Raw genomic sequence first — 16,049 nt, 5'->3', positions numbered from 1 at the left:
TGTTAAGTATTTTATAAGTCTCCAGCTAGCATATTCATGGACAATTTCCAAGCTATCATGTATTTTTACTATTGAATTAATGCTCTATATTGCCTATCTAAGCCTGTCTTCAAACTATCCGGAAAAGCATGAGACATGAAACGATAGACATAAAAATGGGATAAGAAGAGCAAACATAAAGATACTTCCGGGCATTGTCCCATCATCTTCTCAAATTACATACAATTCAATTGGAAGAGATGATATAACGTGAAACCTGTTAACCAATTAGAAAATAAGGCATGCATCTATAATTAAAAACCATTCTATCGGGAGAATAACTGATTGATTATAAAGGATCGACACCATTCTGGTGAAATTTGAAGATGAGTAAATCAGTCTTTTTAATTGCCAAGGATTAATTTGTTCAATAATTAACATACTAAAGGAGAAGTCAGCATTGTGCAGGGGGGCAACTAAGCAATGTAACTTTGCTGCATTAGCTTTCAATCTGAAACTTCAGGATTCTGGCAAATGGTACAGATAAGATCTCATTTTCATTTCTGCATGCTAGAAAGAAATTCAAAATCTCGCATAGCTCAATCAAGGAACATTTCTAATATTTATCACTGTAATTATCAAATTGATATATTTGTATGCTAAACAGATAAATTAATCGACTCTTATAGATGTCAAAAGGGATTTTATACAATGTTCAAACAAATTTCATCGGCAGTTATACAATAACTCTGTTTCAATTACAAGACTTGCAATTCATATTCCCCATCGAACAATCTTTAAAGCGATAGAACTTCCCAATATCACTGCACATCACTGTCTACATGAATAGAACACAAAATGAATAAATTTCAGTAATTGATATATAAAATAAATAAAATTGAATAGAAAGTGTACAATTGTCACCTGTATCTGACGTTAAGGAGCTGCTCGGGTGCTTATGCTGTCATATGTACGTGTATGCATATTACAGAGGCCAAATTCACACTTCTTGATCTAGTGATTCTGACCGATTTCCATTGGTACTATTGAAAGCTGCATCCAAAAAACATCAGAATAGATTAAAGTACATTAAACTCTGGAATACAAATTGGTTTAAAATTACAATACTGTGTACCTGTATTTGCTAAAGGCCATTTCTTTGATCTGCAGCCTGCTGTCTGTTTGTAATGTAGGTTTTATGGGTATATATTCCACTAATCTCACGCCTGGCCAAGCTAAGAGAAATCCAATTTGTCTGTAAGGTATCAGAAGCAACAGTTGGCCCATTTTCATCACCCTGAACTGAGGTCTGAGCTGGCTCTGGCAAAAGAAATGACTGCAAAAATGCCTCACCACTATCAATTCCACTCAAATTCTCAATATAAGTGTCATTTAAGTCAGTACTGAAATAGTTTTGTGGTGAAAAAGGTGAACTAGCATCATATGGAATCCTTGGCACTAATGACTTGTTGGATTGCTCCCACAGAGCAGCATTATATCTAGTTAGTGATGTCGATCTAGCAGAGATCTGTTGTGAAATGGCCATAGAGTCTGGTGCATCTGTATCCATATTTTGAGTGTTATCTGACAAATTGGGTGGATCGATCTTAAAAGCATCAAGTCCAAACAATTCGACTGGACCATTTGCAATACATGTAACTGAACTTAATGTAGATGAACCAAAGGGAACAGATGATATAAAATTGTGAGAAATAAGTACTTCTTCTGGTAAATCTTCAGAAGAATTTATTCTGTGAAATCCATCTTGAGCAGGGTTATCTGAACTGGCAAATGCTGAAGCTGCTGATGAGCCAATGTTTAGTTTGTTCTCAACTTCTTCTTCTGAATCACTTAGAACTATCACTTCAGAGTCTTTTTGAACTTGAGAGTCAGTGTTTTTAACAACTGAAGACGAAGAACAGACAGGACCTAATGATGTAGAATCGGAATCAGAATCATCACCTACTAAAATATAAAGGTTTTCACTTGTTTCTTGATTGATACTAGTATGTTCATGATTTCTATTTATTTTAGTTGGACTGCTACATTGTGGGAGCTTAGTCAATTCTTGTTTCTTATTTTTGTTAAATGCATTACTGTGTTTTGTGCTATCTTTAGCTCCGTGCAGTTCCCAATGTCCATCATGATTCCTCTTCGTTCCAATTTTTAATGGCATACGAGCCTCTGAAATATGACCTTCCTGTTTCACCTGATTTGATAGTTTAAATTTCATTTTAGCATCTCCATTTGAGATAGAAAAGGAACCTTCTTGCAGATGCCATTTTTCTTGATGCTTTTCTTCAACTTCATGTTTTGGGCACCATGATCCATCTGGTTTGACTTCAATTTCTGTAACATCCTCAGGATAGCCTTTCATCTTTTCTTGAAAATATATCAAAATGTCAGATGACGCATGAGAAAAACCTGTAATCCATACAATGGATACCAAATATTAACATAAACTATAATAGTGAAGTAAAATTACTTACTGCAGATGCAATGCGGCTGAAATACTGATCTATTACAATGTCTTCCAATGAATAATTCTTGAGACAAATAGGACACTGCCACTGTATCAAGAAACAATTGTGTTGATATTCAGTCTCAACCAATTAGTCAGTATCAAATACCAAAATTTGCATATATTACTTTATAGTTTATATAGACTATAGGGTTCAGTCTCTGACCTTTCTTGTACGCTCATTGAGTTCTATAAAAGTTTGAAGATCAAAACAACCCATATGCTCACAAGATTTGAACCTCCCAGCAACATTCATACGCAATCCACTCATCTGCTCTCACACAAACAACCTTGAAAATTTACTAAATGAATGAAAAAATCACCCCAATATAATCATTGGTCCAACTGATAATTAACAAATTAAAATCCCATGCTTGCATAGGCAAAATGAGGTAATAGTAATCACTCACAGAATCCAACTAATAAAAAAAATGATTATGTCTACAAGTTTCTTTTTCTTTATTTATTTAACTTGTTTTGCACAAAAGATGCGTCATCCTTTTGTCAATGTTCACTGTAAACATTCAAATTTAAATTTTTTACAAACCCCATATCCAATAGCTTACAAATCAGTTCAAATCAATCACATTTGATAGGGTACTGCTAAAACAAACTAAAAATCACAGGAAGAAGATAATATTATGACTAACAATGTTACGAATTACTTTCCTGCAACTGAAATAGAGGAAGACAAGGAAAGGATCCTGTTGTCATTTTATGACACCCTTGGTCCATTAGCGAGGACCGATCAGAGATATGTTCCATGGACCAGTGCTGCCCCAGTTGATCAAAGACAAAACCAATGGAGGCATGAAGTGTTTGTCACATTTCTACGTCAAGTGCCTACATGGTGGAGTAAAATAAACAAACATAAATTCAAATAAAATGAAATGGGAGACTATACGTATATGAGGGTTGTTGGCACTGTCATTAAGAGGTATGGTTGTCCATCAAAGAATAAAGATATTTGTCAAAGTGGGGAGTGATTACGTGAGGAGATGGCTGATAATTATGAAGAGAGGTGTGCAGGTATGCAGGAAAGGAGCCGCGCCATTATTAAGCATGGCATCCCTATCCACGTAGAGGAGACTCAGTACACTGTGTGGAAAATGAAGGTGGAATCGGTAGGTAGTGGAGAAAATGGCACACAGAGAATGAATAATGGTACACAGACCTTCCTTAGAACATAGTTTTGGTGCGATTCAACAGAAGATAATCCTAGTAAACTATGTGAGGAAGGGGATGAACAATAGAGAAAAGTAGGAAGAGGGCTTTGTTTGGAAGGAAAATGTGAGAGTGCATGGAGAAGAAAAGAATGGTAGAATGAGGGTAGCGAAAGAAGAAAAATGGGAATGCAAGTAATCACATGGGAGTGGGTTTTATCATTTCAGGAGGAATTGTTCTTTCATCTGTTCGTAGTTCTCATATCGGCAGTTTCATTTCCTTGGGCATGACCATACTAGAGAATAGCGTGGATACCCATTTTGAGATGGGAGTGCATATTCTTGGTGTAATCTCATTCTATCTTGGCACAACTTTGCATATATGATCTGAAGCTATGGTCTTATGTGGGAAGTGGAGTTGCTAGTGAATGAAGGCATTGGTATCATTGCAAGTACATTACAAGGAGTTGGGCGCTACCAACCATTCTACATTCGTTGCCACTTTCTCAAATGAAAACCCTTATACTTCGTGAGTTCTTCAATGCAATCTTTTGCTACATCACATCAGAGTTCAGAGTTGCCAGTCATTTTGTATTGCAGATTATTCTTCCAGTTTGAGGTCAGCAAGTAGATCATTTTATAATTTTTTCTTTAGATATTATACAATGAAAATGCTCTGTTCTAGTTTGTATCGCAAAGGTTCATATTCTTTGCCATTCAGTAATTGTATTTAATTTGCAAAGTATAACTTCTGAAACTAAGCACATGCAACACCAAAGGAAAACATGATTGCAATTAGCTATGTCACAAATCATCCCCACATTAGAAGAAATCATAAAAACATTGTGCTCAGGAAGTATGCAATCTGTTTGTCGAAAGTTTCTCAGTATGTTGGAATGACTTATTATGTTATCTCCTGATGTTGCAAGTTGTTATAGAAATGATCTATGCTTATTCTTTACAAATGAGGAACATATAAAGTTTAAGTTAAATATTAATTATTTTGATACTGTAACTTTTTGTGGGTACAAGGTAAGGGTTCCCCTAGTTAGCACATTTATTAAGAAAACATACTATTGCACCTAATAAAGTGAATCATTAGTATGGTCTTTAGGTTATATTCTCATATAATATTATTAGTAACATGAAATTAGAGTAGTAATGTGATGGAGAGAAACACCTCATTGCACTACTATAATAATTGTTCATGATATCTTAGTTCAAGTGAGTGATTATGGCAAACGAATGTGTATGTTAAGCATAAATTTTATTACATTGAGAAATCTAATGTTAAAGTTCATTGCTCCAAAAATGCTACAATAACTTGTGACTTTGGTATTGATAATTTGAATTTTGCAATTAGACATTTTTCATGTTGGAGCATATGTAAGGATTAATCACAACATGCCACTATAACCAAAAATGTAGCAGTACAACACGTAAATATAAATAGTTGATTGGCTAGTTGAATATATTGTTTTCCTTTCTTTATAATTGGACACTTTATGGATCCATATCAACGCTTGCATAATGGGTTATTTATGATGATATCTTGGGCTATAGTGATCTTCTACTACGATATTCCCTTAGCTATAATATCCAAATATATAAGAAAATATTACCATTAGTTTGGGTCAAGTATATTGACCTTAATTGGATGAAAAATGTTGCAAGGCTTCCTTTAGAATGATGAGTAGAAACATGATATTAGTATTGCATGTCAACATCATTCATTACATACTCTTAAATATATATAATTACATGATGTAGGGATAGACTTGAAAACTTAAGCATTACACGGCTTGCATTAGGACATAACTTTTGGATGTGGGAATTATGGCTATAATAATGTAACTTCATGTTATGTATGTGAATTACATGGGGTCTTGTTCCAATGATTAATTATTGTTTGCGAAAACATAGAGAATTTCTTGTTGAGTGATTCGTAACCATTGCATCATGGAGATGAACCTATAGGATATTTTGGGGAAAAAGAATTAACATAGAACTTACAACAATGAAGGTTCATTATTAGAATAACTTTATGCTTGAGCTTTAAGTGAATTAAGATGGCAAAGAGTTTTGGATCAAATATTTAGTTATAAGATAGCCTTATAAAATGGATCGAGAGTCGGACAAAATTTATGAGCCTCAAACCTTGATTGCGTAACATAGTAAAGTGGACTTCATTTAGTGGTGCTACGACCACTAAACCTATTTTTAATTATAATAATACACTGATATCAGGGTGAATACTTTATATAGTTATATATGTCTATAATCATTTTTAAATAGAACCTTGATACTAAAACTATCCTGGAATTGAAGGGAGGTCTATTATGGTTGCTTTGAGTGATGGCATATTGGGTAGGAATAATGGCCAAGGCAAGGCTATATCTATGTTGTGAGAGCCTTGATATGTTGTTACTTGTTATATTGGAAATGTTAGTTGTAAGGTAATATATTTGTGTTGAAAGATGGTATGGTTGTGTAGGAATCATGGTTATGGCAAGGATAAACTTATGTTGTAAGACCTATGATATTTTGAACACTTGTGATATGGGAAATATTAGATGTAGTGTTAAGTGGAGAAGATATCAAAATGCTTATAAATATGGACCATTTGAGTAATTCTATTGCAATGAAAATAGTGAATTAAGTTCCTTAATGTCATTTTAACCTCCTTGTTTGGTAAATAATAAGATATGCTATTAGATATTGGAGTAAGGCTTTAATATGATTACAAGACATCAACTGATCCCTTAATCATAAGAACTCTAAAGTGAACATGTTATTAGAAATTTTAAATGGAACTAATTTCCTATGGGTTGTGTGAACCAAGGTAACTTTATGTTGAGTAATAAGCCTAGCTATAAGACAATGTGATAAACCTAGGGAACCTATGTGTAGGTGTCCTTGAGAGAGAGCTGGAAGGAGAACTACGTGTGACTTTGACCCGATTGGAAGCAGGGATGTAGGTGGCCCTTGGGTGAAGGATGTCCATGTGATCTCAAGTCCGTAGGGGTAGGGTCTAGGAGGGAAAATAACTTCAAGGTTTGGGGTTGTTCCTAACTTGTCGACCTTTCCTCTTTAGTAGGCTTCAAATGAGGCCAAATAGACATTGGAAGATTATGAAAGAGTTAAGAAAAATGTTATAACTCGTTTTTAATATATATCGTGTTTGAATGATTAGTTGATAAAGTGAAAGGGTAGACCACCTTATGGTCAATTTGTTTATCTATTAAGTAGAGACAATCTTATGTTGGATCCAAGTGATCTTATGCCGTTGTATAACTTAATCCTAGGCCTATAAGACTTTGTGTATACACTTAGATTAGTCAATTATGATCTATTTGTTTTGAATTAGGAAACTCCCAGTTATAGTGCTAAGCCATGTACAGGTGCTGACTTTTACGGCTACAGATGGAGTAAGGACCCTATGAGGGCACAGGTAGAGGTTGTATACCTCAATGCATAGGCTACCCTTCTCCATTTGAGGTGATCATCGATGGAAATCCTATGGCCCGCATAAGATAAACTTATTCGCTTGAGATTGACAGTAGTCAAGGAGCATACTATGTTGGTAGATTGACAGTCGTACCCCCTAGTTAGCGAATGGTTATCACTAGTTGCATGCAGGCAAGGGGTACCCCGCATTGATCTATGGTATTGGACAGATTCCGCCAAGAGCATGTAGGCTTGAGGGTCAGTTGCATGCCGACGATGGATGTCCTTGTTGCTTAGCCGTCCGATGGATTGCAGGGAAGAGAGTTTCTAATGAAGAATAGGTAGGTAATAATTGGACCAAAACTTGTGTAATTTGGGTATATGTTTATGTGGAAGTGATATACTTAACTTGTTAGGATGAGGATAGACACCCAGTGTAGTATGGGATACATCGAACCTTGTTCCCACTTGCTTGTTGGTGCAAACGACTAGATAGAGGAATGTGTCCCACAGTGTAGTGCGCAGTGTACCGACATTTCTTTTATTTGGGATGCACTATGGGCAAGTGGTAGCTGGTTGTTAAAGATATGTTAGTTCCTCACTATGTAAATCCTAATCACTAGGCATGGGATGCCCACTAAAGGTAGTCACTATCTATGAGAGATGTATATTGAAGCTAGTCCTTATGAATATGGGATATATGCTAGAGCTAGTCACTTTGTATATGTGTGATGTAAGCCAAAGCTAGTAATCATGTGCGTGATGTGTACAAGCTAGTCACCATGTGTTAATGGGAAGTGTGCTCGAATCACTATTTATGGAATTGGAAATTGTAAAAGGATATGACCCATAAGTAATTGTGTATCCTTATATGTTACATGATTGGCAATTGGTTATTGCTATATTATGACTGGAATATCTCATAAATAGTCCTAGTTTTAAGAGAGATCACATATCTTATACAAGAGGAGAGAATGAACTCCCTCTAACACTCTAGACGAACTACGAAGCCTTTGACTTCCCTCGAAGGGATACGTAGGCAGGGTCATTTCAAATGAACCCTCAAGGCTTAAGGCTAGGTCTAATAGGGATCCTGACCTCAAGAGCTTAACACCTTTGAGTGCAAGCATAAGTGGTGGTGTGGAACTTTCACCACTAAGGAAAATGAACGAATTAAGAAGTTGACATTTCTAAGTTAGAATGAGAAGTTTGTTTAATTAAGTTGGTACTTGTAAATGTAAAAAAAAAAAGAAATTGTAGTGTCCAAGGGATGGGTGGATATAATAGTGTTAAGTGTTTTCTTTTTAGAAACCCAAGTTTCCAAAGTCTTCCAAACCCCCAAAACCCAAGTTTCCAAGTCTTCCAACTTCGGAAACCCAAGTTTCCCAAGTTTCCAGATCCCAAAAACCCAGGTTTCCCAAGTCTTCCAACCCCAGAAACCCAAGTTTCCCAAGTCTTCCAAATTCGGAATCCCAGGTTTCCGACTTGTGACACTTCAAGATGGCATGATCAACACTCAAAGCTCTTAATGCTCCAACAACTCTTATGACTTGTACACTTACATTCATGGAGCTATAGGGGCACATTTAATATTTTTGCAAGATGGCCATCAAGTGGAGTATAGCGCCATGCTTATTTATGGTTACTTGTTGACTTTCATGTCATGCCTGCATGCTCTGACTTTGGAATGTCAGTCAATCCACCTTCTAGAAGTACTTTTCTTCTTGGGATTGCCTTGTCAAAGTATGGTTGGGTTGCTTGTATTAAACAAGTAATTGGTAAAAATTGAATGAATTAGATGAATGATCATTTATAGATTAAAAAGAGATCGATGTTTCTATTAAGAAACAAACGATATCGGAAACAAAATTAGAAACGTCTAATATTTACTATATCATAAAATATTGACCATTAAATAAATAACTAAAGGTATTAAATCTAATATCCTCCCTTAATGGTCAATCTGTCTATTACATCAAGTTGCCTCCTGAATTTAACAAACTTTTCTGGATGTAGGGACTTGGTGAGGATATCTGTAATCTGGTCCTCAATAGGAACATACTGCAAATCCACGGATCCATCTTCAACTAGCTTGCGGATGAAGAGACAATGAAGCTCAACATGCTTGGCTCACTCATGGAAGATTGGATTTTTGGCAAGTTTGAGCACCCCTTGATTGTCACAGAAGAGGGGTGTAGGGCCTGCTTGAGACATTTGGATGTCTGAAAGCATCCTTTGAAGCCAAACCGCCTCACAAGCTGCTTCGACTGTTCCTCAATATTCAGCTTCCATCGAGGAAAGAGCTTATACCAGTGAGGAGCTTATCAATTTTCATGTACCATGCTCAAGGAGCTTGTTTCAAGCCATAGAGTGCTTTCACCAGTTTGAGTACCTGGTGTTCATTTCCGGCAACCTTGAATCGAGGAGGTTGTGTCATGTAAATCTCTTCTTGTACTTCACCATTCGAGAAGGCACTCTTGATGTCCATCTGATGGACTTTCCAGCCACATTGAGCTGCCATGGCTAGGACTAATCTAATGGTGCTCATGTTTGCCGTTGTCTCCTCACAATGAATTCCTTCACGTTGAGAAAAGCCTTTGGCAACGAGACGATCCTTATACTTATCCAAAGTACCATCAGTCTTGTATTTGACCTTATCAACCCATTTGCATCCAATGGGTTTCTTCCTTGGAGGAAGGTCTGACAAAACCCAAGTGTTATTTTCAACAAACTCTTGTGCTCTATTGCCATAGCTTGTCCCCACTCAGGTATCCCTTTCGCCTCTATGTCTGAGGTTCTTACACATTGTAAATGTTGGCGATGAGAGCAAAATTGACATAATCAGGATGTTTTCTCGTCTTCCAAGTAGTTCTACCCTCGATGAGCTCATCATCAGGAAGATCAACAATTGTCTTAGCCCACCATTTAGGCTGGAGAGTAGAAGTGCCAACATCAGATGTAGGAGGTGGAACAAGATCAAGTTCATCAATCAAAAGATTGAATGAATCCTAAGGAAAATCAGGTGGTGCAGCTACGTGTCTAGGTGATCTTGTAGGAGGAATTGGTGTAGGTGCAGGAATTGGAACAACTAAAGCCCTCCCATTAGGTGGACCTAATGGAAGACGAACACCCTTGAAAGGCCGATCCTCTAAATCCACAATTGGAGTAGAGAGCTAAAATGGCCTTCGTTCCTCATCAAAAACCACATCACGACTAAAGATGAGACGATTAGTCTTGATGTCAACCAGTCAGTAGGCTTTGTGAGTATCACTATAGCCGATGAGCACGAGTTTCTGGCTCTTGGCATCCAACTTGGTGCGTTTCGCATCAAGGATCCAAACAAAAGCAATGGAGCCAAAAACCTTGAGATGATTGATTCTGGGCTTGTGGCCTAACTAGGTCTCTTTCAGAGTCTTCTTCTTCACAACCACTGTAGGAGACCGATTCAGAAGATAGATTGCAGTGTTAACTACTTCAGCCCAGAACTTTTTGGAACACTCTTGTGTTGAAGCATTGACCGGGCCATTTCGATAATCGTGTGGTTTCTCCGCTCAACGACATCGTTTTGCTAAGGGGTGTAAGGTGTAGTGAGTTGGCGCTTGATGCCATGTTCACAGAAATGGGAGAAGACAAAAAAACAAAATTCTCCCCCAATATTAGATCAAAGAGTAACAATATGTTGACCAGACTCTTTTTCTACTAATGCTTTGAACTTTTGAAACACAACAAATATCTCTGGTTTCTGTTGAAGAAAATACACCCACATTTTTTGACTGAAATCATCAACAAAGAGTAAAAAATACCCGGACCCAGTAACAGAAGGAGTAGCCATAGGTCCACAAATATCAGCATGGACTAGTTGTAGTACCTTAGAAGCTCTCAAGGAGTCACCATCTGAAAATAGAGTCCGATGCTGCTTCCCAACCTGACATGCTCCGCAAACTCTGAGGTTTTGGGTTTGGATCTCTGGCAGTCCAATGACAAGATCTTTCTGGACAAGCTGAGAAAGATAGTGCACATTTTAAGTGCCCATAACGCTGATGCCAGAGTTTACTAATAGAGGAGTGCTTGGCTGCCACGGCAAGCTCCTGAGTATCGCAAGAATCAACTAGTCTGAATAGACCATGATCCTCAAGATCCACGACAACTGTAGACGGAGTCTCCTGATCAATGATATTGCACTAATGTGATCTGAAGGTCACGTTGAGCCGAGTAGAATGCCTCAGAATTTGACCGATTGAGAGAAGGTTTTAAGTTCCATTCTTGGAACATAGTACATATTGAGGAAAATCAATTTCCTCCCTCCAGATTGAATCTGCACATTGTCCTTTTCGACAATGGTGTACTCTTCCCCTCCAAAAATAACTGAATCTGAGTAAGGCTGAAAATCAGTGAACCAATCCCGACAATGAGTGCAGTGGTGTGAGGCACCTGAATCTATATATTAGGCAGAAGATTTGACATAGTCTGCAGGTGTTTTAGCCATGAAGGCGTAGAAGGCAAACTCGCCCTTCTCAGTGTGCTTTGCACATTTGCTTCCGTCTATGAACCACTTTGCTTAGCCTGTGCAACAATGCGTTTATAACACTCAAGTTTCATATGACCGAATCCATGGCAGTAATTGCACTGAACACTTTTCTTCTTCGAGCCTTTTGATGACGAAGCAGAGTTCTTTTGCTGAGAAGACTGGGATTTGCCTTTATCCTTATGAAAGGATTTGGCTACGAATGCTTGTTTTGTAGAGGATGAGTTGGTACTGCTACTTCCACCGATCCTGCTGCAAAAGTTTAGTGCAGAGATCAACGAACTTTAGATCAAAACCGATTGAGGTGATGTTGAGTGTTTCGACAAAATGCTCATAGGACTTTGACAGACTCTTCAAAGTGATAACAACCATGTCCTCCTCCTCCATAGTCTGACTGATGGCTTCTAACTGGTCACGAATATCCTTGATCCAATTGAGATGCTCTTGAAGGGATTTGCACTGATCCATGACAATAGAGAAGAGCATATTTTTCAGAAAGAAGGCTCTGCTCTTATCAGACATCTCATGCAGCGTCTTGAGATGCTCCCATATCTTAGCGACTGTTTTGCTGGAAGGTATCTGAGGAAGCTAATCGTCGATCACTGAGAGGTTGATGAGCATGCCAACTTCATGATTTTGTTCATCAAACTTTGTCTGATTAGGACCAACTGTAGTGGGATGGGAGACCTTTGCAAGGACTAATTGATCGATGACACGATACTCAAAAATTGTGAGCATCCGCTTCTTCCAGGTATTATAATTTCTGACTCCCCTCAAGCAAAATATTTGTTAGAGATGCCATCACAAAAAACCGAGGTTAAAGTTGGTTGATCGAATAACGACACATATATCAAGACAAGAGTCGTTCAACGTGTGAAATCACGTAAACATGACACGTGCATAAAAAGGAGGCCGAAAAATTGCACTAATTTTAGGTAAAATTTAAAAATTTTGGGCACGGATCCCAATGTACGAATTTTGGACCTAGAAAAATTTGACAGAGACCAAAAATCTACTTGGAAAACCCAAAAAGAATCTGGACTTAAAAGTTTTTCACTATAAAGAACAAAGAGTTTCTTGTAAAAAAAACTAGCCATAGAAAAAGAACCTAGAAATTCTTTATGACTAGTTGCTGGAAAGAAGTATAGAGAGTTCATAAAAACCCTAAGTATTAGCAACAACAAAAAATGGTGGATTAGAAACTGGGGGTAAAAACCCTAGCCGCAGATTGGAAGGAAGCAAAATCCCTTGAAACAAAATCGCAAAATGAGCCAAAGATAGAAAAACATGGACGGAAGACACAGGCGCAGGTCAAAAATTACGCAAAAACCCGAGGACAAAATCGCGAGCAAAACAATTGCGGCGCTGCCAAATAGAAATTGCGAGCTTTGGTAGCTATAAACGTGGCCAAGCATCTGCACAACGTGACTAAATACAAATTGCACGAATGTTGTAGAGACCCTGGTGCGAAATGACAACGTGAAAAGGCAATGCAAAAAGGTGTGGGCCAAAAAATAAAAAATCGCGCGAACAAGCGCAAAAATAAAATTGTGTCACAGAACCAAAATGGAGGTTGCAAACTGGCTCGAGCGTGAGCAGAAAAGAAGTCACAGATTTTGACGAAGGTCGTGCTTAGTGTTGATGCACAGAGAACGAGACCCACCCACGATCACACATAGGCACCGGAAAGTTAACGGAAAACCCTAGGGGGGTTTTAGAAAAAAGAATTCTCTTCGAAAAATTTTCACTAAAAAATTTTAAGATAATAAAATTTTTCGAAAAAAGTTTGTTTACGCTCCGATACCATATTACACAAGTAATTGGTAAAAATTAAATGAATTAGATGAATGACCAAACGATCATTTATAGATTACAAAGAGATCGATGTTTCTATTAAGAAACAAATGATAACAAAAACAAAATTAGAAACGCCTAATATTTACAATATCATACAATATTGACCATTAAATAAATAACTAAAGGTAGTAATCTAATAGCTTGCATGTACATCATGGCAGGTTTATGCAGTTCCCTACCTTCCTTGACTGACATTCCTCTGTGCACACCAGGGTCAACGGGTCCCCCCCTTGACCATTGGTCTCTCCTCTGCAACCAGTTTGCTATATAAAGGCTGTTAAGCCTCATTGTAAAGGGTTCTCTCTCCCTACTGACTTGAGCTACTCTTTGCTCTTTCACTTCTTTTGAAGATTTGTATATTTCTTGCATTTCTACAATTGTAAGTTTGGCCATTGGCCTTTAGATTGAATTGAAATTGTCTTTCTTGCCTCCCTTCAACTTATGCATGTTGTGTGTGTTTCGCTACCTTCATTATAAGTGTATGTTTTGTGGCTTTCTCTCATGTCTATGTTGTGTTAACTTGTTTTCCGAGTGTGACTTGTGGGAAACCTTCTCCCCTTTGGCATTCAACAAATTCTAGCCTCCATACATGCATTTGGGGTCATTCATGCAACTGAAGTTTGTGCATCTCTAGGGTATTTTAATTGATTCTTTGTGTCATTTCGAGGTGGGGAGAGGAACATCTCTTATCTTGGTGCATCACCTCCTTTCATTTTAAGTTTTCCTTCTTCGCTTTTCTTTGCAAACTGTTAGGATAGGTTTAGACGTAAAATTTGGAGTGTTGAGTTAGTTCAACACCTGCACTTGGATTGAGAAGGAAGCCGACCTTCTCTGGAGATTCAACCCCTTTGTGCAAGGTCCCACACTTCAGGGTTGTTTCCATGTTTCAAGAGGTTGCTGAGTTGATAGCTCAGCAAGGGTGCAAACTTTTTTGACAACAGATCCTTTTCTCATGGACATGGATTTGGGATGTATTATTTCTGTGATCTCTATTTTGATCCCTTGCATGATTCTTTCTTTACAATTCCAGTTTGGGTGCATCTATTGTATCTAACTTGTAATTTTGGTGCAAGTCTGGTCTTAGAACCATTGGAAATTCCTAGGGAATTTTTTTGATTCAATCTTTTGAAACCTTTGTGTTTACCTATAACACCTGTCCGAATGCAATTATTGTTTTGAAGAATATTTGTCTTGCTTCAGGAACCCCTACATTGAAATGGAAAGAACTTACTTGTAGCTGACTGAGGTGGACGCAGACTGTGATGGGGGCCAAGACTGTTATGCAATATCCACCCAATGGATAGCCTGCTAGCAACATTTACATCCATCCCCATGGTTGAGTGAAGCTTCCTAGAGAACATTCTGAGATTGGAAAGTTATACTCTTTCTCCTGGACCTAGCCCGGAGCACCAGTCTCTCACCACATATCTTCTATTATTAGACCTGGTTTTTGTGGTTATCATTGGCAAGTATGTTGATGCCTTGGGCCTCTTCAACATGATCTCCTTACATTTATTTAACTAATGCCATTGAGTCTGTTGTTTTGAATTAGATGGATCTGGAGAAAAAGTTGCAAAAATCCATCACTGTGAAAAAGAAGAAGCAGCTTGGCCACAATTGTTGGACTATGTGAATATACCTTTTAGGTGTCATGGCTATTTTGGTATGGATATGCTTCTCACTGCCTTAAAAGGGATAAATCATCTTCTAAAAAACTCGAGGAGGAATATTTCCTCAAAAGCTACCTAGTGGTGAGGGGCTAATTCTTATCACTATTTCTTTACCCCAAATACAGTTAAGGGGATTTCATTTGACTCTTCTCAACATTCAGAACTAAATCTAACTATGTGAATATACCCTTTAGGTGTCATAGCTGTTTTGGTATGGATATGCTTCTCACTGCCTTAAACGAGATAAATCATCTTCTAAAAAACTCCAGGAGGAATAATCCTCAAAAGCTACCTGGTGGCAAGGGGCTAATTCTTATCACTATTTCTTTACTTTAAATACCGTTAAGGAGGTTTCACTTGACTCTTCTCAACATTTAGAACTAAATCTAACTAATCTGTTAAATGAAGCCAAGTTTTAAAAGCAATATCGCACCCCACCCTCCCTCCATTAGAGCCTTCCATTCTTCACATAGTTCCTGTATCTACTAAGATTTAGGATCAGTTAACTTCTCTGTTTGAGAAGGTGTTCATGGCTCCAAGGGAGGTAGATTGATCTCCTCATTCTTTTCAGGATGAGCTTTGCTTCCATTATGAAGATCCTCTACTGGATAAGGTGAACCTGGTAGGTGGTTGAAAATAAGTCTTACTCTAATAAAGTCAAGGCACTGAGCAAGATTACTCTTGGCTCCAATTTAAGAAGGGACAAGAGGGGTTTTGTTCTGTTTAATAGCTTTGGCTTAGGGATGATAGTTGTTGGTTTCAAGTTTAGAATGGTTGGTTAGTTGATATGCTGCATTTCTTCTTCTCTATGAGGATCTTAAACTATTTGTCTAAATTACCAGAGCTTGCACTGAAATGATGCAATCTTTTTTCACTATCACTATAAT

General features: G+C 37.7%; 1 protein-coding gene across 3 annotated transcripts in view; it reads right to left on the bottom strand.

Moving 5' to 3' along the window:
* Nucleotides 1-355: 355 nt before the first annotated feature.
* Nucleotides 356-16,049, bottom strand: part of LOC131079144 (E3 SUMO-protein ligase SIZ1) — a 311,118-nt gene continuing 295,424 nt past the window's right edge. For 2 of the 3 annotated variants that reach the window (XM_058017061.2, XM_058017044.2), the window contains 5 exons: nt 2,667-2,771; nt 2,469-2,549; nt 1,115-2,356; nt 904-1,032; nt 356-817 (listed from right to left, as the gene is read on the bottom strand). In XM_058017061.2, the coding sequence (XP_057873044.2) occupies nt 1,124-2,356; nt 2,469-2,549; nt 2,667-2,771 (1,419 nt within the window). In that variant the 3' untranslated portion in view covers nt 356-817; nt 904-1,032; nt 1,115-1,123. The remainder of the gene's footprint in view (nt 818-903; nt 1,033-1,114; nt 2,357-2,468; nt 2,550-2,666; nt 2,772-16,049) is intronic. The other variant, XM_058017052.2, reaches the window with a different exon arrangement.

Source organism: Cryptomeria japonica, chromosome 8, assembly GCF_030272615.1.
Source record: "Cryptomeria japonica chromosome 8, Sugi_1.0, whole genome shotgun sequence".
Taxonomy (NCBI): Eukaryota; Viridiplantae; Streptophyta; class Pinopsida; order Cupressales; family Cupressaceae; genus Cryptomeria; species Cryptomeria japonica.
The sequence above is the reverse complement of the archived record's forward strand: the minus strand, read 5'-3'. Positions and strand labels throughout refer to the sequence as shown.